A 15,849-nucleotide genomic window follows, 5' to 3' on the forward strand; every position below is an offset into this window, starting at 1 on the left:
AACACTGATGTATCCTACTTAAATGCTGATATATCCTACCTAAACGCTAATGTATCCTACTTAAATGCTGATGTATCCTACTTAAACGAAGGTTCGAGTTGCTCTTGGGTTGTATACTTATCAATTTGCCAATTTTATTGATGAAGATGCAAAAAAAAAAAAAAAAAACTTAAATATTGGGTTTCATGGCTTAACTTATGAGTATATTATCTAAATAACAAAAAGGCACAATACCATGACAGGAACAACACACAAATAACCCACATATAGGAGAGAAGAGCTTACGACAACGTTTCGGTCCAACTTGGCCCAAGTCGGACCAAAACGTTGTTGTAAGCTCCTCTATTCTGTATTCGGGTTATTTGTGTATAGTATATTATCTGGTCAGTAGAAGCCTCAACGTTAATGTATCTTATCGAAATAAAGCTGTTTCTTGATTGGGTGTGCAGGTACCAATTTGCAAAAATTTACTTAAAACCCCTCATCAATGAATGTCTGACATGAAATGGAGTTTCTTAAAAACAAAAATTTCTTACACAAATTTGCATCATTTAAAATAGAATATGACTCAAAAAACAAAAACTGAAAAGTAGTGAACCTTGTTTTTATGGCATTTATAAATTTCATAATGTAGGGAGTCCTTAGGTATTATATTTTTCATACTACTATATTGAATAGCCAGTCAATATCCAATGTTTTTTTTTTTTTTTATTTTTTTTTTTAGGAGTACTGGTACCAACTGACTGACTTACCTTCCTCGTTCCTGGAGGCATATTGGTACCACATGGTAGCGTAGGAGATGAGAGTATCAGCGAAGGAATTGACTTTGGAGACGTCGGCATACTCAGCATACTTATCCTGCCACTGTGCCCCTGCTGACGCCCGCCATCCTATTGAGTCTGTTTCCGATGTCAGCCCCTTCGGTTCTGAGGTGGATGCTGCCAACACAAATTTAAGGGGCACATTAGCTCCCCCGTCTTCTAATAACATGTTCATTTTTCCACTATAATCTACCTTGTCCATAATTACTATTGCATTTGCTTTGTCTGTTTCGTAAGGTGAAGTCTAGGATCTTTACTTAATTCGTGGTATAACTTAACAAATTATTCAGGACAATTGTGTTGTAAACTGCAAAGAAAACCTGCATTTTATTGAAAATTAAAAATAAAATTGACTATTTTGATTCATCTGCCTAAGAAGGATACCAGAATAGAGCTGAAAATATTTTTTTGGTTGAGGCTGTTGGGACAGGACAGGATGACCAAGAGAATGTATAAGGAAGGGATAAAAGTTGAAAAAAAGAGTAGGGGTCGTCCCAGGAAAGGGTTAGAGGAAGGGAGTAAAGGTTTTAAGTGCTAGGAGTTTGGGCATCCAGCAGGCTTGTGTGAATATATTAAATCTGTGCGAGTGGGGAAAGTGGATTTCATGGCGTAATGTGTTGTCAGTGTAAGCAAGGTAATATTTATGAAGGGATTCAGGGAAACTGGTTAGCTAGACTTGAGTCCTGGAGGTGACTGCACTTCGAAGGAGGAGACGAATAGATTGCAGTTTGGAGGGTCAGCAGAACTGTAATGTCTGAGCAGTTCTAGCAAGACAGCTAATGAATGAATGGTAAATGCGTTTTCTCTTTGGGTCGCCCTTTCTTGATGGGAGACAGGGCCAGTGTGTTAAAAAAAATCATTAATATTTTCAATGTATGGGTTATCTGTGTGATGTAAGATATTGTAAAATTATGATATGCTACTTTACATTTTACAGCTTTGTGTTGATGGATGCTCAAGTCTAGAAGAAAAGTTTGGACATATTGGTTACCTACAGGTATTCCAGCAATATTTATAAACACATGTAATCAAGTAAATATATTCAATAGCTTTCAAAATGGCCTTAATATGTTCAGAGCTGTATTAGGATTTTGCAAGACCCTGGGCTTCAGGTACTGTGAGGCCCCAAGAGATATTTTCGAAAGGAAAAAAAAAATAATCACAACAGTCAACAGTTCATCATATAAGTGATGTAATAACATCTTTCTTTCTTTCAACACACCGGCCATATCCCACCAAGGCAGGGTGGCCCAAAAAGAAAAAGGAAAGTTTCTCTTTTAAATTTAGTAATTTATACGGGAGAAGGGGTTACTAGCCCCTTGCTCCCGGCATTTTAGTCGCCTCGTACAACACGCATGGCTTACGGAGGAAGAATTCTGTTCCACTTCCCCATGAAGATAAGAGGAAATAAACAAGAACAAGAACTAGAAAGAAAATAGAAGAATACCCAGAGGGGTGTGTATGTATATGCTTGTACATGTATGTGTAGTGTGACCTAAGTGCAAGTAGAAGTAGCAAGACATACCTGAAATCTTGCATGTTTATGAGACAGACAAAAGACACCAGCAATCCTACCATCATGTAAAACAGTTACAGGTTTTCGTTGTACACTCACTTGGCAGGACGGTAGTACCTCCCTGGGCGGTTGCTGTTTACCAACCTACTACCTAGGATGTAATAACATACTATAATTATAAACTTACAGCAGTAACTGTGAACACTTTTCACTTAATCTCTGGAGGCCCTCCAATTGGCGGAGGCCCCTGGACTGTAGCCCCCTAAAGCCCCTGCCTTAACCCTTTCACTGAGGAGACCCCTGCTCACAAACTCACTCTCAGTGTCAAAGAATTTAAAAAAAAAAAAAAATCTTATGAAATGATAGAGAATCTTTTTCCGGATGGTAATGACCAAGAAAAACGAAATTTGATGGAAAACTTACACTCTTGGAATGGAATTACACTTGATCTCGGTGATATTTACACATCGCTGATTTTGCCCAATTTTAGCTTTATTGTTGGCCAATTTCATTGTTCCAGTCGACCAAGCTTATAGCTATTTCGCTAGAACTCCATTTGTTCTATTGGTTGAGTACAATAAACCGCCCATTTACTGATTTCAACTATCCAATAAAGTTATCAAAATTTGGTAATTTGGCCAATTTCATACACAATTCAAATACAGTGGACCCCCGGTTCGCGAAGTCATCGGTAACCGATAAATCCGGTATCTGAAGCACATCGCAAAAAATTTGCCTCGGTTCCCATTACAAAACCCGGTACGTGATACGATTCGTACGAGACGTGTCCATGTGTGGCCTAAACTGCCCCGTGTGTGCCAGTGTTGACAAGCCAGCCAGTGTGCGCGCATCTAAGGATACATTCGGTACATTCCGTATTATCCATATTATCACTGTTTTTGGTGCTTGTTTCTGCAAAATAAGTCACCATGGGCCCCAAGAAAGCTTCTAGTGCCAACCCATCGAGACCAAGGGTGCTAATGACTATTGAAATGAAGAAAGAGATAATTGCAAAGTGTGAAAGTGGAGTGCGTGTGTCGGAATTGGCCAAGTTGTATAGTAAATCCCAGTCAACCATCTCTACTATAGTGAGCAGGAAAATGGCAATCAAGGAAGCTCTTCTTGCAAAAGGTGCAACTGTGATTACAAAACAGTGATTGCAAGTGTTAGAAAATGTTGAGAGACTGTTATTGGTGTGGATAAATGAAAAACAGATAGCAGGAGATAGCATCTCTCAAGCGATCATTTGTGAAAAGGCTAGGCAGTTGCATGAGGATTTAATTAGAAAAATGCCTGCAACTAGTGGTGAGTGAATTTAAGGCCAGCAAAGGTTGGTTTGAAAGATTTAAGAATCGTAGTGGCATACATAGTGTGATTAGGCATGGTGAGGCTGCCAGTTCAGACCAAAAAGCAGCTGAAAAATATGTGCATGAATTCAAGGAGTACATAGAGGCTGAAGGATTGAAACCTGAACAAGTGTTTAATTGTGACGAAACAGGCCTGTTTTGGAAGAAATTGCCAAGCAGGACTTGCATTACTCAGGAGGAAAAGGCACTCCCAGGACATAAGCCTATGAAAGACAGGCGTACTCTTCTGATGTGTGCCAATGCTAGTGGCGATTGCAAAGTGAAGCCTTTATTGGTGTATCACTCAGAAACTCCCAGAGCGTTCAGGCAAAAGAATATCCTCAAGGTTAATTTGTGTGTGCTGTGGAGGGCAAACACTAAGGCATGGGTCACTAGGGACTTTTTCTATGACTGGTTACACCATGCATTTGCCCCCACTGAAAAATTACCTAATTTAAAAGAAATTAGACCTTAAGTGCCTCCTGGTGTTAGACAATACCCCTGGTCATCCTACAGACTTGGCAGAGCGACTTTGTGGGACATGAGCTTCATTAAGGTCAAGTTTTTGCCTCCTAATACCACTCCTCTCCTGCAGCCCATGGACCAGCAGGTCATTTCCAACTTCAAGAAACTGTACACAAAAGCTATGTTTGAAAGGTGCTTTGAAGTGACCACAGATACTCTATTGACTCTAAAGGAGTTTTGGAAGGATCACTTTAATATACTCAATTGTGTAAACCTTATAGGTAAGGCTTGGGAGGGAGTGACTAAGAGGACCTTGAACTCTGCTTGGAAGAAACTGTGGCCAGAATGTGTAGACAAAAGGGATTTTGAAGGGTTTGAGGCTAACCCTGGGAATCCTATGCCAGTTGAGGAATCCATTGTGGCATTGGGAAAGTCCTTGGTGTTGGAGGTTAGTGGGGAGGATGTGGAAGAGTTGGTGGAGGAGGACAATGACAAACTAACCACTGATGAGCTGCTAGATCATCTTCAACAGCAAGAGACCAGACCTGAGGAAACTGCTTTGGAGGAGGGGATAGAGAAACTGACGAAGTTGCCTACTTCAAAGATTAAGGAAATGTGCGCAAAGTGGCTTGAAGTGCAAACCTTTTTTTGATGAAAATCACCCTGACACAGCTACTGCAAGCCGTGTTGGCAACCTGTACACTGCCAATGTTGTGAACCACTTTAGGAAAGTCATAAAGGAACGAGAGGTACAGGCCTCTATGGACAGATATGTTGTGCGACAGAAGTCCAGTGACTCTCAAGCTGGTCCTAGTGGCATTAAAAGAAGAAGGGAAGTAACCCCGGAAAAGGACTTGCTACCTCAAGTCCTAATGGAGGGGGATTCCCCTTCTAAACATTAAAAACTTCGACACTCTCCCCTCCTCCCATCCCATCAATCATCACCAGATCTTCATTAAAGGTAAGTGTCAATTAGGTCTCCCTCAACATTCACGAGGGTTAGGGGATCAAGAGCCTCGTGAATGTTGAAAAATCGCAAATGTTTGGTGCCCCAATATATTGTAAGGAAATATAATACAATACTGCTTCCTTAACTTGTCGAACCATGAACAATCATAAAATACATGAAAACGTAGTAAATTGTACTAAATACATATGTTATGGCTTAATAACATGTATGTTATTAAATACCACTGCCTCCACCACAGCGAGTCCGTACTACCCTCCCTCCGACCCCCCACAACTGGCAGCCAGCCCTCCACCACTGTGTGGTGAGTGTTTTGTTCATTATTTGCTATTAAACTACAGTATAAATAATGTCAACCCATTTATGACTGCATATTAGAATGGCTATTCGGACAGGTATTGGAAGGTGACATCATGTGTTTACTCTTGAACACAGCAAAGAATCAAACATTTGTGCTACTGCTAATAATAATAATAATAATAATAATAATAATATAATAAATACGATAGAATTGAAGAAGGAAATTGTACAAAAATACGAGGGTTGAAGCAGTGGTGGAGGAAGTGGTTGACACATGGTCAGTGTGGCTTTGTTTATGCTGGAGTGGGTATTAGTCTCCGTGCTCTTCCAAACATTTCACAATAATTCATTGTATTTGATGCTTGTAAATTGAGTGTGACTGGAGTGGTTGAGGCAGTGGTAGAGGCAGTGATAGAGGCAGTGGGTGAGGCAGTGATAGAGGCAGTGGGTGAGGCATTGATAGAGGTATTTACTAACATATATGTTATAAATAATAATAGTACATGTTAATATTAACACTTATAATAATAATAATAATAATAAATGTTATTCATAATGTACTATTATTTATAACATGATGTTAGTAAATATCACTGCCTCTATCACTGCCTCTATCACTGCCTCTACCACTGCCTCTACCACTGCCTCTACCACTGCCTCTACCACTGCCTCTACCACTGCCTCTATAACTGCCTCTACCACTGCCTCTATAACTGCCTCTACCACTGCCTCTACCACTGCCTCTACCACTGCCTCTATAACTGCCTCTACCACTGCCTCTATAACTGCCTCTACCACTGCCTCTATCACTGCCTCTACCACTGCCTCTACCACTGCCTCTACCACTGCCTCTACCACTGCCTCACCCACTGCCTCTACCACTGCCTCTATAACTGCCTCTATAACTGCCTCTACCACTGCCTCTATAACTGTCTACCACTGCCTCTATAACTGCCTCTATAACTGCCTCTACCACTGCCTCTATAACTGCCTCTACCACTGCCTCTATAACTGCCTCTAACACTGCCTCTATAACTGCCTCTACCACTGCCTCTATAACTGCCTCTATAACTGCCTCTACCACTGCCTCTATAACTGCCTCTACCACTGCATCTATAACTGTCTCTACCACTGTCTCTACCACTGCCTCTACCACTGCCTCTATAACTGCCTCTACCACTGCCTCTATAACTGCCTCTACCACTGCCTCAACCATTCCAGTCACACTCAATCTACAAGCATCAAATACAATGAATTATTGTGAAATGTTTGGAAGAGCACGGAGACTAATACCCACTCCAGCATAAACAAAGCCACACTGACCATGTGTCAACCACTTCCTCCACCACTGCTTCAACCCTCGTATTTTTGTACAATTTCCTTCTTCAATTCTATCGTATTTATTATTATTATTATTATTATTATTATTATTATTATTATTATTATTATTATTATTATTATTATTAGCAGTAGCAGAAATGTTTGATTCTTTGCTGTGTTCAAGAGTAAACACATGATGTCACCTTCCAATACCTGTCTGAATAGCCATTCTAATATGCAGTCATGGATGGGTTTACATTATTTATACTGTAGTTTAATAGCAAATAATAAACACAAAACACTCACCATAAAGTGGTGGGAGAGCTGGCTGTCAGTTGCAGGGGTCGGAGGGAGGGTAGTAAGGACTCGTGGCGGTAAACTTAAATGTGATTTGGCGGCTGGGAATTTGGCGGTTGGGAATTCGCGAATGTGTGAAGCCAGCGAAAGTTGAAAACGCGAATGTTGAGGGGGACCTGTATTCTATTGTGATTATTCTATTGTTATTATTGTTATTGTAATTATTCTATTGCATTAAACTTAATATTTCATGTGGTAAAAGTTTTTTTTTTCATACTTTTGGGTGTCTTGCATGGATTAATTTGATTTCCATTATTTCCTTTGGGGAAAATTGATTTGCTTTCCGATAATTTTGCTTTACGATGAGCTCTCAGGAACGGATTAATAACGTGAACTGGGGGTCCACTGTACATGTAAGGCCAATATCAAAATAGAGGCCAGAATAAACAATGCAGACATTCCAAGCATTAAAATAACATTTTCTCTGTTCATTAGTCACGTCTCCAGGCCCCTCTTATATTATGCTTGCTTTCCATTTTGAATTTTTATTCACACAAAAAATAGAAGATTTACTGTTATGCATACTACTACATTATTGTAAAAATGGTATAAATAATATCAGCGCATTTGTGAAAGCATATTAGACCCTTCAGTTGATGTGTGTTGGACGTGTGGTGTGATTTGTTTACTCTTGAGCATCGGCAAAAATCGAACATTTCTGCTACTCTGAGCTTAATTTCAAGGTACTTTTAGCCTGAAAACCATTCAAAATCATTTCTATTTCTGTAATATATCTTCCATTCTATCAAATGAGACCAAGAAAACGAGAATACAACCATAAATACCATACAAAAATACACCGCAAATTTGGTGTTTTAAACCAAAAACATGTTCAGAGTTTTTTTCCTTATTATGCACTATGTGCTGCAGGATTTTTTTATACTGTGCACACTGAGCACACAGACCCATTCTCTCACATGTAGGCCTACCAGCTTTGAAGGCGCTAGAATTTTGGCATGGTATTATGGGACCAACACTCGCTTGCAAGCCGTAATATTACGGGACCGACAGTGAAAGGGTTAATTTGGCCCTAGATATGTGGGTCGACATTGTAAGACTATTATTGTGTATCACATTGGTATATCACTTAAATCACAATGTCATAACACACACAAACAAGCTACTGAATACATTTTACTCACAGCACAATCTATTTACTGATGCTTTTTTAGATAGAAATTCAACTTAAAAATAAAGAGCAGAACACCAGAATGTTGATTTTCAAATAAAAAAGCTTTAATTTATCTCGAAGCACCTGATCACCTTGCATTATATGCAAAGCTAATATCAATTATTACCTACTTTCTACACAGAAAAAGTCATGCTTTCGGCTTTCAGGAATACACAAAATTTTTAAACATTTCTTACACACTGAAAACTTTTTCCTGTTTTCCTTGACTGAACATGCTTGTATGAAGAATAGTTTGGGCTTCTGGACAAACCACTCGAGTTCAATGAAGGGTTCAATGAGACCGATGCGACGGTGGATTGGTCCGTCCTTTACAGCCAAGTTGGTCTTGTCACCATGACCCATGAACCATACCACCAAGCTGAGGGGTAACACTGGCAGGTGAGAGATTAAGTAAAGCAAATTATTATTATTATTATTATTATCAAGGGAAAGCGCTAAGACCGTAGGGATCAAGCAATGCCTGGAGAATGGGAGGTAATCAGGTTTAATCCAATAAAAAAGAGGGTAGCTTCAGTTGCTTGGGTCAAGAGCCCCTCTCCGGTATTAAGTGATAATTATGTACAAGCTAATTGAACTTGAGAAATAATAACGCGAGTATAATAAGCACCTGGCTTGCTACCTCTAGAACTGGCTGACCATGGGCTCAAATCCTTCCCGTTTGCGTCAGTTAATGCATTGTTATACAGTGGCAGAATGTACCAACAGTATATAAATCAGACGAAACCTCTTTGTTAATAAAATACCTTAATCTTCATATTGTGTCTTATTTACATCCGTGAGTTAAACTAAAGAACTTGATGAATATGCACAAGCTGGGATGAAGACAATTCATCGCAATACAGTAGTAATGTTAATTTCAGATGCATGAGTGATTGCCATAGCTCATCAATTCAAATTTTATTTGATCTCATTTAACATAAAAAAAAATCAGTTCTAAAGACTTACTTTCGGAGAAAACGATATTATTGATGCTGGGGAAAATATTTCCCTGACAGGATGGATAATGAGAACCTTCAAAACAAGGGATGCCAAGCCCATGACACTTCAGGTCGCTTGTTCTATCTAGGCTGCGCAGCGCTGTATAGCCCTTGTGGCTTAGTGCTTCTTTTTGATTATAATAATAATAATAATATCTAGGCTGAAATATTGGGTGAGCTTCAGATGTTACTCTCCCAGTTTGCCCCTGTTGGTGTTTGCTTACAGGAACCAAAATTACACTCTGCTGTTATTTCTCACATCTCAGGCTATAATTTATTGTATTCTTCAGATCCTTTTCCTGATGGGACCTTTAATGAAAGTGCCCTTCTTCTCCGCACTGATATTCCGTACCATCAGCTATTTGTTCATACTTCGCTGCATTACACAGCAGCCCGTATCCACTTACATAGGTGGTATACGCTCTGTTCTTTATATCTCTCTCCTTCTCGGGCATTATCTATTCCGGATTTTGCCTTCCTTGTTTCGTCATTACCGCCACCGATTCTGTTACTTGGTGATTTTAATGCCCACCATTTCCTCTAGGGGGGGGGGTCTCACTGTGATTCCCGTGGAATTCAGTTAGAGGCTTTTCTTGCCACCCACCCCCTCCATGTTTTAAATACAGGTACTCACACCCATTTTGATCCTCGGACTCATACTCTCTCTTGCATTGATCTCTCAGTTTGCTCTTCCTCCGCCGCATTAGACTTCACTTGGTCTGTTCTCCCGGACTTACATGACAGTGATCATTTCCCAATCATTCTTACTTCCCCTTCATATTCGCCACCTCTTCGCACCCCACGCTGGCAATTTAATCGGGCAAATTGGAACCTTTACTCACACCTAACTGTTTTTAAAGAGGTTCCTTCTTCGTCCTCCATCGATGAGCTTTTACACCTCTTCTCGTCCTCCGTTTTCACTGCAGCTTCTCATTCTATACCCCAAACTTCGGGCAGGCATTCTCAGAAATGCGTGCCTTGGTGGTCTCCTGCTTGTGCTCGTGCAGTACGTTTGAAACGCGCTGCATGGGGCAGGTACCGGTACAATAGAACCACAGAGCGACTCCTTGATTTTAAACAGAAGTGTGCGATCGCTCGCCGTGTCATCCGTGACGCTAAACGCACTTGCTGGCGAGATTATGTCTCCACCATCACCTCTGCTTCCTCTATGAGTGCAGTCTGGAAAAAAGTACGAAAACTGAGTGGTAAATATTCTCCTGACCCGGCTCCTGTTCTGCGGGTTGCCGGTGTTGATATAGCAAACCCACTAGATGTTGCCAATGAAATTGGCAATCATCTGGTCCGTATTTCTCAGGGACTCCATCTATGCCCCTCATTTCTTTCCTCAAAGTCTGCCAGAGAGTTAGCACCCTTGGACTTTTCTTCTCTCAGAGAAGAACAGTATAATGTGCCTTTTACACTTCAAGAACTGGAGGCAACACTCTCAGCTTGTCGATCATCGGCAGCTGGGCCCGACGACATTCATATTCGTATGCTACAACATTTACATCAGTCAGCCCTTGCAGTCCTATTACGCCTTTACAATCTTATTTGGTCACAAGGAGTTCTTCCACAGCTGTGGAAATCCGCCATTGTTCTCCCTTTCCGCAAACCAGGCACTACGGGACATGAAACCTCCCACTATCGTCCCATTGCTCTTACCAGTGCAGTTTGCAAAGTAATGGAACGTCTAGTAAATAGACGTTTAGTGTGGTATTTAGAGACACACAACAGTCTCTCCACTCGTCAATATGGCTTTCGTAAGGGACGTTCTACCATAGACCCCTTACTACGCTTGGATACGTATGTTCGTAATGCCTTTGCGAATAACCACTCAGTTATTGCCATATTTTTTGACCTTGAGAAGGCATATGACACAACTTGGAGGTATAATATTTTAGCCCAAGCCCACTCCTTAGGCCTTCGAGGCAATCTACCATCCTTCCTTAAGAACTTTTTAACTGACAGGCATTTCCGTGTTCGGGTTAATAATGTGCTCTCCCCGGACTTTATCCAAGCTGAAGGTGTCCCCCAGGGATGTGTTCTGAGCACAACATTTTTTCTCCTTACTATTAATGATTTGGCCTCTAGTCTTCCATCAAATATTTGGTCATCACTCTATGTTGATGACTTCGCTATTGCCTGTGCAGGCGCTGACTGTCACCTCCTTACAGTTTCTCTCCAACATGCAGTCGACCGTGTTTCCAATTGGGCCACCACACGTGGGTTTAAATTTTCCAGCACTAAAACCCACCAAATCACTTTCACTAGACGCTCTGTCATCTCCGATCATCCTTTGTACCTCTATGGCTCCCGTATCCCTGAACGTGATACAGTCAAGTTTCTGGGCCTCCTCTTTGATCGTAGGTTATCCTGGAAACCTCACATTACCTCTCTGAAGGCAACTTGTCACAGCCGGCTGAACCTTCTTAAAACCCTTGCTCATCTTTCGTGGGGAGCTGATCGTCGAACCCTCCTTCGCCTACATTCCACCCTTATTTTATCGAAACTTGATTATGGTGACCAGATCTATTCAGCGGCATCTCCTGCTACTCTCTCTAGCCTTAACCCCATTCATCACCAAGGATTACGTTTATGCCTTGGTGCTTTCCGCTCTTTCCCTGTCGAGAGCCTCTATGCAGAAGCGAACGTTCCATCCTTATCCAATCGCCGTGATGCCCATTGCCTGCGCTACTATGTACGCTCTCATGATCTCCGCAATCCTTCCATTTATAGAATGGTCACTGATATTAGTAGACATTCTTTATTTGTTCGCCGCCCCTGTTTACTCCGTCCCTTCTCTCTTCGCCTTCATTCGCTCTTGTCTTCTCTTCAACTACCACCTTTCTATGTACATGTAGCATCTCACTTTTCCCTACCCCCCTGGGAAGTTCCAGCTGTTCGAGTCTGTTCTTTCTCCCTCCCTTGCTCGAAAGATCAACTGTCTACGGTCGCTTCCCGCTCTCTTTTTCTTGACCACTTTCACTCTCATTCTCATGCCATTGCTGTGTACACAGATGGCTCTAAGTCTTCTGACGGCGTAGGATTCGCAGCAGTGTTTCCGGACAGCGTCGTACAAGGGCATTTACTATCTTCGGCTAGTATTTTTACTGCTGAATTATATGCCATCCTTACAGCACTTATCCGTATTGCATCTATGCCTGTGTCATCATTTGTGGTTGTCTCAGACTCCCTTAGTGCTTTACAGGCTATACAAAAATTTGATACACCTCACCCCTTAGTCCTCCGTATCCAACTTTGGCTACGCCGCATCTTTACCAAGCATAAAGATATTGTTTTTTGTTGGGTCCCTGGTCATGTTGACGTACAGGGCAATGAACAGGCAGACACTGCTGCGCAGTCAGCAGTACATGACCTACCAGTTTCTTATAGAGGTATTCCATTTATGGACTATTTTGCTGCAATATCTTCCCACCTTCACACCCGTTGGCAACAACGTTGGTCTACTATGCTCGGCAACAAACTTCAGTCTATTAAACCGAGTATAGGTTACTGGCTGTCTTCTTATCACCAGTGTCGAGGTTGGGAGACTACTCTCTCCCGTCTTCGCATTGGCCATACTCGTCTTACTCATGGATATCTCATGGAGAGGCGTCTTGCTCCTCTCTGTGAGAATTGCCAAGCTCCATTATCAGTCAGCCACATTCTGTTGGACTGCCCACTTTATCAACGAGCACGCAGAATTTACCTCTGTCGTCATCTTCGCTCCGCTGCTCTCTCTTTACCTTCCCTTCTCGCTGATGGACCCACCTTTCATCCGGACTCTCTCATTGACTTTTTGACAACGACTGACTGACTTCACAAATTCTGATACCTTCAGCCCTTTCTACTTCAATCTCTTGCTACCCTCTACCCCCGTACTATCCCCTGCCCCGCTGTTTTCTGTAACCTGCTGATCATCCCCCCTCCCTTCTGCCATCCAATTCCCTTGCTTCCTTCCCTACCCTGCAGCGCTGTATAGCCCTTGTGGCTTAGCGCTTCTTTTTGATTATAATAATAATAATAGGCTGAAATATTGCGGCACATTAACAGCACCTTTCAAGGCAGGTGAAATTGCTGACCTAGAAAATGTACAGAGAACCTTCACGGCGCGCATAACGGAGATAAAACACCTCAATTACTGGGAGCGCTTGAGGTACCTAAATCTGTATTCCCTGGAACTTGCACACGAAAATCACTCATTACGAAAGCAAAAGACTTGGCAGACGATGCAACATCCCCCCAATGAAAAGCAGGGGTGTCACTAGCACGTTAAGAGACCATACAATAAGTGTCAGGGGCCCGAGACTGTTCAACTGCCTCCCAGCATACATAAGGGGGATTACCAACAGACCTCTGGCAGTCTTCAAGCTGGCACTGGACAAGCACCTAAAGTCGGTTCCTGACCAGCCGGGCTGTGGTTCGTACGTTGGATTGCGTGCAGCCAGCAGTAACAGCCTGGTTGATCAGGCGATGATCCACCATGAGGCCTGGTCACAGACCGGGCCGCGGGGGCGTTGACCCCCGGAACTCTCTCCAGGTAAATAAGGTAAACAATCATTGTCTTCTCTTAATGTACAACATTTCATGTTTATGCAAACTGTGTAATTTCATGAATAATATTTCCTTTTCTGCATGCAATTTTTTTCAATATTAATGTGTTGTTCATATACCATTAATATTATGAAATTTGAAGTCAGATACTTCACCCAGATCACTGAGTTCATTAGGGTTAAGGCAGAAGTGACTGTTGCTGTAACTCGTCAAAGGTCCATTGGTTATTTATTCCACCTTCAGTTTTCTTTGGCCAAGCCGTCTGAAGCTCCCTCGTCACTGTGCCGGTAGCATTGAACGTCTCATTATGCCGTGGACCAGTGTCAAGCTTTCCCCCTCGACGAATAAGCTAACATCTGATTATATAAGCCAGGTTTGTGTTCATCACAAGAATGACAACAAATACACCTAGGCAGGTTCCTATCAACCTGAAGCTACGTACCTACTGGAAGTATTCAAATGTTGGGTGAAAGGGATCTGTATAACTAAGGATGTTAATTAAAAAAATACCTTTCCTCAGTTTCTCCTTCGTTTTTCTAACTTCCTTCTAATCTATTCTATTATTTCTTTCAACTCCTCTCTATTACTCACTGTCTCTTTCATTTTTTTCTATATTTTAAGTTATTATCTGTTGTTCTTTCTGTTTCTCTCTTCGACTCCTGTCCAGTTTCTTATCTTTTATGCAACCTCTCGTTAATCCTTTTTTTTTTTCATGCCCTTAGAACATGTCCATGTTTTAGCAGCAAATAGATTTTTTAGCGTTGGGGACTGTTGTGGATTTTATCGTGTGGAATGGTATACCATGAGATGAAGATATCGTTAGTACCAGATTTTGAAATCAGTTGAGGAAAAATAGCACCTATTAGTATGTTAAATACAAATGTAAGAAATATGAAAAATATAAAACTGACCTACCTGTCGTAAAACTTGTTCCTGGCGGCCTTCAGTTTACTGACGATTGTTTTGATATCTTCAGCCGTAGGGTCCTTCTTCACGAAAACATCATACATGAAGACTTTTTCGAACAGGTCCCTGACCTTCGCGAGGTCTTTTGCAGCTCCAGAACGATTTTCTAACATAATAAATATAAGGCAAAGACCCGGGGGACGTGAAGCCACAGTGTATCGATTGAGGTTGGAGAGGACACGGTCGATGTGGGGGCATGGAGTGCTATCTTGCTCATTCATTTGCTTCAGTTGATGGAATATAAAGTTGAGTTTGTGTGTGTAGAGTCTGTTCAGCATTTGTTTTCTCATTAAATTTAAAATTAGGTAATAGAAAGCCACGTCCTTCAGTCCCTTTACTTTCTGCAGGGTCTTATGGTCTATAGGCTGCGACAGGAGATCTTGTATATCGTCTTGTTCGACTGCTTTCGACTCTCGGAGAACTTTGTACATCTTGAAGACATCATTTGCCGAGAGTAAGTCACAAATTTTCATCATAATTTTATTCTCGGCGTACACAAAGAACGTCTTTTTGTTGATGGTCCCGAAATCTGCTCTGACGGGGATCTTCTTGGAGGCTATAATGTTACCGAAGTTGGTCTTGATGGACTCTGGCGCCGAGTAGTTGAACATCTCAAAGATCTCTGTGAACTCCAGGACGTCTTCTTCCTCGTTACTTAGCTGGTCGCTCTCATCAGAAAAATTGCTTTCTAGTGTGCTGAGGCTGTTGGTGCGGCAGAGTTCCATACTGGAGAGTTTAAGAAGTCGCAGCTGTAGCTCACGACGCACCGGAGAGATGGATTTCTCCTTCAGAGCCGACTACGAACACAGGAAACAGTCATTGTTAATGCAGCCCTATGACATCTCCCTCAAAATATTGTCCAAGAAACTAAATACAAATCCTGCTATTAGGAGAATACTGTGTTGGTGAAGTATTTTGTTGGTGAAGCATTGTGTTGAAGTATTATGTTGGTGAAGTAATGTGCTGGTGGAGTTCTGTGTTGGTGGAGCATTGTTTTTGAAGAATTTCTGTGTGTAGAGTATTATATTGGTGGGGTCTTGTGTTGAAGTATTGTGTTTTTTGGTATTG

General features: G+C 41.6%; 1 protein-coding gene across 2 annotated transcripts in view; it reads right to left on the minus strand.

Annotated features, from left to right (window-relative positions):
* LOC128689111 (uncharacterized) overlaps positions 1-15,849 on the minus strand; it is a 39,586-nt gene that overhangs the window by 7,226 nt on the left and 16,511 nt on the right. For both annotated transcript variants that reach the window (XM_053777231.2, XM_053777232.1), the window contains exons 4-6: positions 14,731-15,578; positions 8,461-8,642; positions 753-938 (exon numbers count right to left, since the gene is read on the minus strand). In XM_053777231.2, the coding sequence (XP_053633206.1) occupies positions 753-938; positions 8,461-8,642; positions 14,731-15,578 (1,216 nt within the window). The remainder of the gene's footprint in view (positions 1-752; positions 939-8,460; positions 8,643-14,730; positions 15,579-15,849) is intronic.

The sequence above is a fragment of the Cherax quadricarinatus genome, chromosome 21 (genome assembly GCF_038502225.1).
Source record: "Cherax quadricarinatus isolate ZL_2023a chromosome 21, ASM3850222v1, whole genome shotgun sequence".
Lineage (NCBI taxonomy): Eukaryota > Metazoa > Arthropoda > Malacostraca > Decapoda > Parastacidae > Cherax > Cherax quadricarinatus.